A 10,876-nucleotide genomic window follows, 5' to 3' on the forward strand; every position below is an offset into this window, starting at 1 on the left:
GAGTTTGTGCCAAAGTCTGGACATAATTACTTGAGCACCTCGCTCATCAGTCCTTATAGATTCCAAATACAACAGCCAATAGAAATTAGTCAGCAATTAACTTGGACCTTTTGAACCTTTTACAAAGAGCAGGGAGGAGGTCCTTCCTGCTGCTCAATATGTGTTCAGGTGGATGAGCCGAATAGAGAGAACATTAACTGAAGTGTGGTGTTGCAAAGGGTCGGCAATGGTGCATGAAAGCAGTGTTGCATACAGAATGGCCCTGGGATCAACACTGCATACTTAAATGGAGACACAAGAGAAATATTGGGGGACTGCATACTTGCTTCCAGACAAAGAAACTGGTTCTTCCCCATTCTACGCAGAAATTATGAGCTAAGGAATGTCGTTTCCACTGCAGCAGCTTACATACACCTTCCCAACAACTCAACCATCCTTAATAAATCTGTGGTTTGCATCATAAATCCGATGTGATGTGTGTAGTCTTGTTATCTGTTAAGTGGGTTTGCAACAAATAAAGAGCAAAAGAATTTGCACCTTTCACACCCTGCAGGAGTGTTTACAAACAATGAGGCACTTTTTTTGAAATATGAGGAAATCACAGCAAGGCCTCACACGCAGCAAGAGTCATATAATCTCCTGAGTGATGCCAGTTGAGGAGTAAGTTTTGTCTGGGACCAGAAGGACTCCCTTGCTCCTCTTTAATGCCCACCGCAGAATGCATACAGGACCTTGATTTGATGGCACATCTGAAAAATGCTGGAAGTTCGTCTCCAACCAAAAACACTGAATAGCAGCAATGTGCAACAGAGTCACAGTCATGGAGAGAGGCAGCACAAAAACAGGCCCTTCAGCCCATGGATTCAACGCAGACCAGATCTACACAATCCTGCATTCAGGCGATTTTTGTTTTACTCTCCCTACATTCTCATCAACTCTTTCTCCGCCACTCCCCCTCCTCCCAATCCCCCGCCACCCAGTATCCCGTCTTCAAAATTCAGCTCCAACAGGAAGCTGAACAAGAAGTTGGGAACTATCCAAGACAGAGCAACCCGTTTGATTGACACCCAGTGCACTGCCCTCAATGCTTATTTCTCCAGCGCTCCTGGGATACAATAGTTGCCATTTACAAAGTGTACAGAATGAAAAAGTACAATAGGACCAGGACTACGTCCTACAGTTCCTCACAGGGCAGGCACGGTAGTGTAGCGGTCAGCGTAACACTTTACAGCGCCAGTGACCCAGGTTCAATTCCAGCCACTGTCTGTAAGGAGTCTGTACGTTCTCCCCGTGTCTGCGTGGGTTTCCTCCGGGTGCTCCGGTTTCCTCCCACATTCCAAAGATTCCAAAGATGTACAGGTTGGGAAGTTGTGGGCATTCTATGATGGCGCCGGAAGCATGGTGACACTTGTGGGCTGCTCCCAGAACACTATACAAAAGATTCATTTCACTGTGTGTTTCGATGTACGTGTGACTAATAAAGAAATCTTATCTTATGTCTGTTCCACCATTCAACAAAATAGTGGTTGACTTTTTCCAATTCACATCTGCGCTCTCAAGCCCCAGGAGGATTTTGTATGTTTCAATGAGATCACCTCTCATCCTTCTAAACGCAAAAGACTGAAGGCCCAATCTGCTTAATCTCTCCTCATGCCACAAGCCCACCATCCCAGAACCAGTCTGGTGAATCCCTCAGCGTCATCCTTATTACCCTGACTGCCACTGAGCTGTATAGTATCTGCATTTTGCCAACTTGCAGATGCAATCACAACATTTAAGAGGCATTTGGACAGATACCTAGATAGGAAAGGCGACCAGATGGGATTAGAGTAGGTAGCCATCATGCATGGTCGGCATGGACAAAGTGGCACGAAAGGGCCCGTCTCTGTGCCAGACAAGGACAGCAGGTGAGCGAAGCATCACCTTCTTGCAAGTTCTGCTCCAAGCCACACTTCGGACTTATCAGCATTCCTTCATCCACATTGAACTGTGGGAGATCTTCACCATGCAGACTGGACCAGTTCAAGAACATGGTTCCTCACCACCTCCCTGGGGCAAGTGATGGGTCATTTATCCTAGCCTTGCCAGCAGCACATACATCCCAGAGATAGGAGAAAGACCATCAAGTGTTAGCTATTTTATGTCAAAAGAAGAGGATAACCAACTACTGATGTTAGGTCAGACATCCATTCCATGCAAAAGGTTCCACATCACTTGAAGCAAAATACTACAGATACTGGAAATCCAAAACAAAAACAAAAAACTCTGTGGACGACCAGCAGGTCGGACAGTCTCCATGGAGAAAAGTAGAGTCAGTGACATGAGAACTTAATAAACAGGGGCAGGAAGAGGCCATCAGCCCCTGTAAACTTTGTCTCAACACCACCTTCTAGCTCTTCCCCCCCCCATGCCTCTTGAATATATTGTAATTCAAATATCTATCAGTTTCCACTTTGAGCATATTCAATGACTCTATCTCTAAAAGTCCCTAGGGTAAGGAACTTCCAAAGAGTTGGTTTCTCGAACCTACATTGGAGTAATGTAGGAGATCAAAGTCATAGAAGCCAGAGTGGGAGTGGAAGTATTAAATTGGTAAGTAATTGGACAGACAGGATCACTATTACAGACCGAACAGATATGTTCTACAAAGCAGTCACTCAATTTGGATTTGATGTCTGAAATGTAGAGGAGAACACATCACCGAATACAATTCACAAAGCTGGACAATGTGCAAGTTAATCACTATTCTGTTCTGCAAGGTAACGTGCATGTCCTAAAGCTGTGGAGTATTGAAATGATGCAATAAAAAAATAAATTAGTGCCTTTTATCTTGTGTTATCCAAAAACCTTGATAGCCCATCAATATCTGTAACTCCTTATTATTCATTAATTCAGAAGTTGTGGAATGGTACAATATATAGAGATGTAGGTAGAAGGGTATACACCTTTCAACCACTGAGGCTTGTTTTGCCGTTTCATTAGATAGTGGCTGATCAGTATCTTCCCATGGTGCTTTATCTCAGCACTTCAATGGAGGTATTCTCATGGTTAAAATAAATGAGTTAATGCCCACATTAAAGTAAGTTGTTCATCTGCACTCTATAAAGACCGAGTTTTTAATAAGTGTTTTGTTCACTTGGGCAGAGCCTTCAGCATTTGGGAGTGTCCATCGGGAGACTGCTGAGGTGAACAGATTGAGGTAGGGGTGGCAAGTTGGATGGAGCCTGGTGCCAGCAGCTTTAGACTTTTCAGACAACTGGATAACATGGGCTGGAATCAACGTCCAGGTTTCACAAACTGTTCCCATTCATCTGTGGTCCTGTCCCATCTCTGCCCATTAAATCCACCTGTTACATCTCACTTAGGAAAAGGAGGCCCTCATGCTTGTTGCTTGAATCAGGTTGTGGTTGATCTAAATGTTTACCCCATCTCTCCTGGTTGGACCATGTTCACTAATACTCTTACCAAGTAAAAATCCAATCAATCTGTTTTTAAAATTTCAGTTGGTTCTGCAGGGATTGGAGTGTGGGAGAGAAGAACACCACCGCCTTTTGCAAGGAAGTTCTTCCTGCCATCGCCCTGATCACCTCCACTTCTGTATTTCTCCCTAAGATATGGTAGCGTAGTGGTTAGCGTAACGCTATTACAGAGCCAACGATTGGGGTTCAATTCCCATTGCTGTCTGTAAGGAGTTTGTACATTCTCCGTGTGGGTTTCCTCTGGATGCTCCAGTTTCCTCCCACATTCCAAAGATGTACAGGTTAGTAGGTTAACGTGGGTGTAATTGGGCAGTGTGTGCTTGTTGGGCTGGAAGGGTCTGTTACCATGCTGTATAAATAAAGTAATAAAGTATACAGGAGTATAGTTGGTGATTCAAATTAACAATAGGGACATTTTATTACACAAAGGTAGCACTTATAAAGAGAGACTACGTTCTTGCAGTGGCTTACTTCCAGGCAGGCAAACTAGGTTCTGCCTCATTCCACACTGAAATATTTGTATCAACAACACAGAAAGCAACAAAAATAGAAAATGCTGGAAATACTCAGCAGGACAGGCGGCAACTGCATCGAGAGTAAACAGTTATTAAATTTTCTCACATCACAGTAGTAGAGTTTGCCAAATTCTATTTTATGATTGCTGCCCTCACCTCCAGTGGCCACAGGCTGGTTCACTGAGTCTTCCAGAACCAGGGGTCCTCGGTTCAATCCTCATTCTTGGAGGGGGTGACTGCTGTACTCATTGGAACTCAACATCAGACATGGACATCAGTGGCTTTGGCTTGGTGGGTTCACAACTATAATTACAATATTGTAAAGAGTTAACTGAAGACATGAACATTAGCAGGGATTGGAGGGGACCAGGGTGCAATCCATGGTTGAAGGCACTGCTCCATCGTGGTTTCACCATGATATAGCCCCCATCAAAAGAGTGTAGCAACGTTACAGCCACGCCACCATAATCTATATTGGCAATAGCCAACTCAATGAGGCAGGAGGGTGGTAGCTGTTCACACAGGCTGTGGTCTACTGCTCTTGTTATAGTTACCCATTATTGTCTAGGCTCGTCAATCACGTGGCCTCTTGGATTGTGCACCTAGGGTCCAAGAAGAGCCAGTATCAGGAAAGGAAAGAAGAAAACTTGTAACTAATACTCTGTGGGGATCTGTCAATACACACACTCCTCATCAATAAGATTAGGCTTCTTGGAGTAAGGGGTTGATACTGTATTCTCTTGGTGGAAGGTAGATTATTGCCTTAAACAATATCCTTTGTCTATTGAACAGGAGTGGCAGAAACTTAACTACGACATACACACTCTCCGACAAACTCGAAAACAACAGGAAAACCGCTGGAAACGGATCTTAGAAGAGTTAGGTATGGCTCTTCCTGCCGAGTGTAGATGGATTACTCAAGGAACTGGTGCAGGAGTTACGTGGACCTCATCTAATTAAGCCCCAGAAGCAGCTGCACACTCTGGCGATGAGCAGAGTTGTGGCCCTGGCTCCGTGAGTCATGAACTGGGTGACAGCAGCACCTTGGGTTCCTTTCTTTGATGGTTTAGAGATGGTGGGGATGTGAGGGAAGCAGGAGGCTGTAGCCTGTGTGAACAGCTCCCACCCTCCTGCCTTACTGGATTGGCTGTTGCCAATATAGACTATGGTTGCATGCTAGTAATGTTGCTGCACTGGTAACCCAGAGGCTTGGATTAACAACCTGGCAACATGAGTTCACAATTCCATGCTGGCAACTTGAAAACTTGGAATGAAAGGCCAGTATTGATAATGATGACCATGAATCTACTGGATTGCATTAAAATACTTTGTTTTAGAAGCCCTTCAGTTTGGCCTATACGTGATTCCAAATCCACTCCTAAATCGCCCTCTGAAAAGACTGAACAAGACAATCAGTTCAACCAAATTGCTTAATGGCTTCATGAGGGGTTTGGGATAGTCATTAAATGCTGGGCTTAGCAAAACTGAGTTACTGACCCTCAACCTCACTTGAGATCACTATGAATGTAATTCCATTCCCTGGCTCTTCCTCCCCATCCATAGATTTATTTTCAAAATATTCCTCTATATCTCTTTTAAAGGTGATTATCCAATCTGCTTCACTGTGTGTAATGAAGGAAGGGGAGAGGCATGGGGCTAACTAAATGGACAGCTCTTTCAGGGGCAAGGGTAAAGACTTATGGGCTGAATGGTCTCCTTTCATGCCGGCAAGCACTTTGAGGTAATATTAGTCTCTGGTTTCAGGGGAAATAGATATTCTGTATTTACATCATCAACCTCCCTCACTATTTTAACCTCTTCACATTTCCCCTGAATGTCTAGTGTAACTTCAAGTTGCCATGGCGATACCAAGTCTATTCCTTCTCTATCCTTGCAGCAATCTCAGATAGGGGTCGTAGGCACCAACTCAGGTAGGGAAAGGAGTTCCACAGGGATCAGTGCTGTGACCAAAGTTCGCCATTTGCAAGACAGGCTTGGTCTTGGGTTCACAACTATAATTACAATATTGTGATAAATGCAGAAGTTCAGAGTGAGTGGGTTGAGTTATTACATAGGAAGATCATGTCAGAATAAAAATAGACATTAATTAACTTTCAGATGCATAACTAGGAAATGAATTAAAATTTAAATAACTGTCAAGTGGTGCATTTTGGCAGGAAGAATAAAGAGGCTTAAAGCTCTGTGAAAATGCCTGAATAAGACAGAGGAAGAAGTGATCACAGGCTTTAGATACACATCATCACCAAATGTAAATGCAGCTTAATAGGTCATTCAAAAGCAAAGCAAGCACTGAGTTTATCTACGGAAGAGATCAACCTTGAAGCGAGCAATATGAAAAAGACAGAGAAAAGGCTGTTAACAACCTAGTGCAAGGAATTGGCAGCAAAAATGAGCCACACTGCCTGTATAGTAATGCACACAATATCCATAATATAACAGGGTACGGGAGGCAATAATACATGGCGAGAAATAAGGTGTAGTCGGAATTACTGAGCCATGGCTTTAGAAAAACCAGCACTGAGCATTAAACATTACAGGGTATGATATATTCAGAAAAGGTAGAGTGAGGAGCGGGGATGACGGAGGCCTACACCACACGAAGACTGAGTAATCAATGAGGACTGAGAATTTGTATTGGTATTGGTATGTTATTGTCACTTGTACTGAGGTACAGTGAAAAGCTTGTCTTACAAACCGATCGTACAGGTCAATTCATTACACAGTGCAGTTACATTGAGTTAGTACAAAGTGTATTGATGCCTCAACATCCACCTTCCCCAACCAAGGCAAGGATTGGAGGGCCCAGTAACTGAATCTTGTGCAGGTTTGGGGAGAGCATGGAGCCAGCTGGGGGTGGAATCTAGGAAATGGGCTGAATCAAGCCTTAATGCAAGTGGCAGGTGAATGTTCACCATACCGCCAGCCTGTCTACATCCTCTTAAGTCTATCATTATCCTCCTCAATGTTCAGCGCACTTTTGTGTTTAGTCTCATCTATAGATTTTGAAATGGTGCCCAAGTCATTAGTATGTATCAAGGAAAGCAGCAGTCCTACTAGTGACCTTGAGGAACAGCCCGAAAACAGCTGCAGTAAGCAATTACCTCTAAATCTAAGCCACTCATGCTGCCAATACTCCAGAAACATACTGGCAGCTACTATTCCACTGCTCTAACCCTGCGATTCTCCTTCTCCAGCACTGCACGGCTCTACTTATCGTCTATCTGTTTCCTTCCATGCCTTTCTTGAAGATCTCATCTCCAGGAATATCTAATCCCACCCTGTTCTGTGCCAGAGGTTGAGGGTACAAGAGAGCAGATGGAGAGGAAAGTTGCCAGCTGTCAGAGTGTCCAAAATCAGAAATATATGGTAATCACTAGTAACTCCAATAAGGTATTTGGGAGAAACTTAAGATGCAGCTGGGATGTAGTTCTCTCCGTGAAGTAGCTGTGAATAACACGGCAAGGTATGTTAGAGTCAGAGCATCATACAGCACAGAAACGGACCCTTCAGCCCAACTGGTCCATGTGGACCAAGACTCCCATCTAACCAGTCCCATTTGCCTGTGTTTGACCCGTATCCCTCTAAACCTTTCCTACCTCTCCAAGTGCCTTTTAAATGTTGTTAATGTACCTGCCTCAATCACTTCTTCTGGCTGCTCATTCCACATACTGACCACCCTCTGGGTGAAAAAGTTGCCTCTCAGGTTCCTATTAAATCTCTCCCCTTGCACTTTAGACCTATGCCCTCTAGTTCTTGATTCCCCAACCTTGGGAAAAAGACCCTATCTATGCCCCTCATGATTTTATACACCTCTAGAAGATCACCCCTCATTCTCCTACACTCCAGTGAGTCCCAACCTCCTCAACCTGTCCTCATAACTCAGTCCCTCGAGTCACAGCAACATCCTCATAAATCTCCTCTGCACTCTTTCCAGCTTAATGACGTCTTTCCTATAGCAGGGTGACCAAAACTGAACACAATATTCCAAGTACGGCCTCACCAACATCTTGTACAACTGCAACATAATGTCCCAACTTCTATACTCAGTGCCCTAACTGATGAAGGCCAGCATGCCAAAAGCCTCCTTCACCACCCAGTCTACCTGCGACACCACTTTCAGGGAAAATGGGGCATGTGTCAGGGTATGTTGTTAGGATTAGATGAAGTCGAGCTGGAGAAGGCTTGTGAGAATCATAAACAGTGGCAAAGGGCAATTTGGTGAGATGGCCTGTCTCCATGCTGCAGATACCATATGTCTCCATGTAAGACAAAGAAAGGTATTGCCTCTGGCAAAGACCCCAGACCAGTGGACCAAAACCCTAGGATTTGAGCTAGATACTGGGGATAAAGTGAGGACACACTACTTCCCAGAAAGCCTAAAAAGATCTGGGACTCTCTCAGCTAAAATGCTCAAGGCTGGGGGGTTAGGGGGGGTAAATTGAATATTTTAAAGGCTAATATTGATAGGTTTTAGTTGAGTGAAGGGTACAAAGGATACAGAACTGAGGAGAATGTTAAAGCGATATGTTAGAGGACAGTCAGATGTAATTGAGTGGCAGAATGACTTCCTCCTGGCCTTTGTTTCAATTAACTACTTCTTAAGGTTTTCAGAATGAAGCTGACACCTTGCTGGCGGTGACAAAATCAAGTATAATCCATTCCCAGAACCTGTACCCAGCCCAAGAGATGTTACAGCGACTGACCAAGGAGACCAGCATCTTCCTGATTGAATGCCAGGTGCCAGAGAGATATCTCTTTGTGCTGGTGAGTGCTTCTCATTGTAATAGCTTGGAAAAGGGAACTGAGGAGGTCCTCAAACCTTTGCTTTAAAATGTACAACAGGGGAGCTCTCACATTAAATACTGTGCCAAATAAAAGCAATTTCTTCCTTCCTCATTCTCTCCCTTACTTTGAAATGCCACTTACTGAAGTGAAAGGCAAGGGTCGACTTGGAAACCACTATCAATTTTCTACTGTTTCAGAGAGAAAGATCCTGGCTGGTGACTCCTTCCATTGGGACATCAGTTAGGACTTGGTACACTTGCCAGTATGGTTATATTTCTGTTTGCCACACTGAATATGAGCTTGCATTCACCGAGTGTTTTTAATGAAGATAAATATCCAACTATCTTCCCAGAGGCAGGTGAAAAATGTAGGCATCCAACAAATGGAAGAGAGCTTAGAGGGGTGCAGGGGGGCTCTGGGGTGGGGGGAGGGGGGATGGTGTGGAGAAGGGAAAGGGAGCGAGATGTGTGTCCAGGGTGAAGTAGCCTCAAGTAGTGGCAGCAGGTGGAGATGGAAGAGAGGCAGGTAAAATCACAGATGGAGGGACCTGGTCTCAATAATGGCAAGAGCCTGGTGTTGAATGAGAACCCAGGTTGTGGGCAGAGGGTAAAATGACAAATTCAAATGCCCAGCAAAATCACTCAGGCTGGTTCTGGTTTGTTAATGCTTCCATTTTGATCTGTTCTGTTTGTGTTGATTTAACATCCGTGACACAAACCAGTTTAGGTCCTTAATAGAATCGTTCAACACCTGCACCAAACAGCCAGTGCTGACTCTTGGAAAGAGCCATCCCCATGTCTCAACTCCCAGTTCTCTCACTTTAGGCCTGCAAAAGCATTTATTTCAATCCCTCCTGAATTCTCCAGCACCACTCCTTCTGGCAATCCATTCTAGATTACCAACACATTAAAACTGGCTCTTGCTGGAACTGGCCAAGCTATGAGCGCTTTTGGGAGGGCAACAAGTAAGCCAGCCTTCGTGTGTTCATCCCCAGATTCATACAGTGGCGTGGCATAGGCACATGTAAAATATCTTGTGGTGCCACCTTGAAGAATAACAAGGGAGGTCTACCACTCCCTGTGATTCTGGCTGGTATATATTCCAAATACCAATACCTTGTTACTCTTTCTGGGACATTCCTGTGGCTACTGTGGTTCCAACATTGCAAAAGCAAATTCACCTCAGTAGCTTAAAGGACACCTCAGCTATTGAAAACTGCAATAAAAATGGAAATTGATTCTGTAGTATTTGCATTTATGAATTGTAACATTTTTATAATTGCTTTATTATAGTTGTCGCCACTGACTCACATGTCCTTGTATATCATTGCACTCTGAGTATGATGTATGCCAACTCTTTGTGACCCAATGACACCTGTATTTTAATAAACTGAATTCCTATCCATAGGACCGGCTGGTTGCACTTGATGCTGCCGAGGATTTCCTTCAGAAGGCAAGCCAGAGGTATCCCAGGAGCAACGAATAGACTGTCAGACTAGGAATGCTGGAGCTTGCACGTACAACTCAGCCATCCAACTTTTCAGAAGCCTAGCCCTGTCCGAGTACCACAGCCCATCGTATTGCCACTAACCTCCATCAGCCCAGGACCCTGACCAGACAAGTGCAAGAACTTCATAAGGCCATCGGCTGCCCAAAGGTTGGAATTTGGGAACCATTCCCACATTAAAGAAACCAGCCACCAGCCAGCCACAGGCTTTCCCTCAGTCTTTGAGTGTTGGTCTCTCCTTCAGGATCACTCCATTAGTTCTTGCTACTGTCACCTCCTGCCCCCTCATGTAGCAGACTTGAAAACTCAGGTGGGAGGTTGAGGGCTTATCAGGCAAACATTCCCTTGCAATCTGGCTCAGTGTGATAAGTGCCCCAGCTTCCAAGGATGGATCTAAATCCTGATCTTCCCCCTCATTGCCTCCAAGTTGCAGCAAGGCATTGATTGTTGAGTAGGGAGGTGGTATGGGTATTGGTTTATTATTGTCACTTCTACTGAGGTACAGTGAAAAACTTGTCTTGCATACAGATTGTACAGGTCAATTCATTACACAGTGCAGTTACATTGAGT

At 44.4% G+C, this 10,876-nt stretch overlaps 1 protein-coding gene across 2 annotated transcripts in view; it reads left to right on the forward strand.

Moving 5' to 3' along the window:
- The window catches only part of LOC127573112 (melanoregulin-like), a 33,166-nt gene extending 22,820 nt beyond the window's left edge, over positions 1–10,346 (forward strand). For both annotated transcript variants that reach the window (XM_052021015.1, XM_052021026.1), the window contains exons 3-5: positions 4,787–4,877; positions 8,619–8,779; positions 10,208–10,346. In XM_052021015.1, the coding sequence (XP_051876975.1) occupies positions 4,787–4,877; positions 8,619–8,779; positions 10,208–10,285 (330 nt within the window). In that variant the 3' untranslated portion in view covers positions 10,286–10,346. The remainder of the gene's footprint in view (positions 1–4,786; positions 4,878–8,618; positions 8,780–10,207) is intronic.
- Positions 10,347–10,876: the final 530 nt, after the last annotated feature.

Source organism: Pristis pectinata, chromosome 1, assembly GCF_009764475.1.
Source record: "Pristis pectinata isolate sPriPec2 chromosome 1, sPriPec2.1.pri, whole genome shotgun sequence".
Classification (NCBI taxonomy): domain Eukaryota; kingdom Metazoa; phylum Chordata; class Chondrichthyes; order Rhinopristiformes; family Pristidae; genus Pristis; species Pristis pectinata.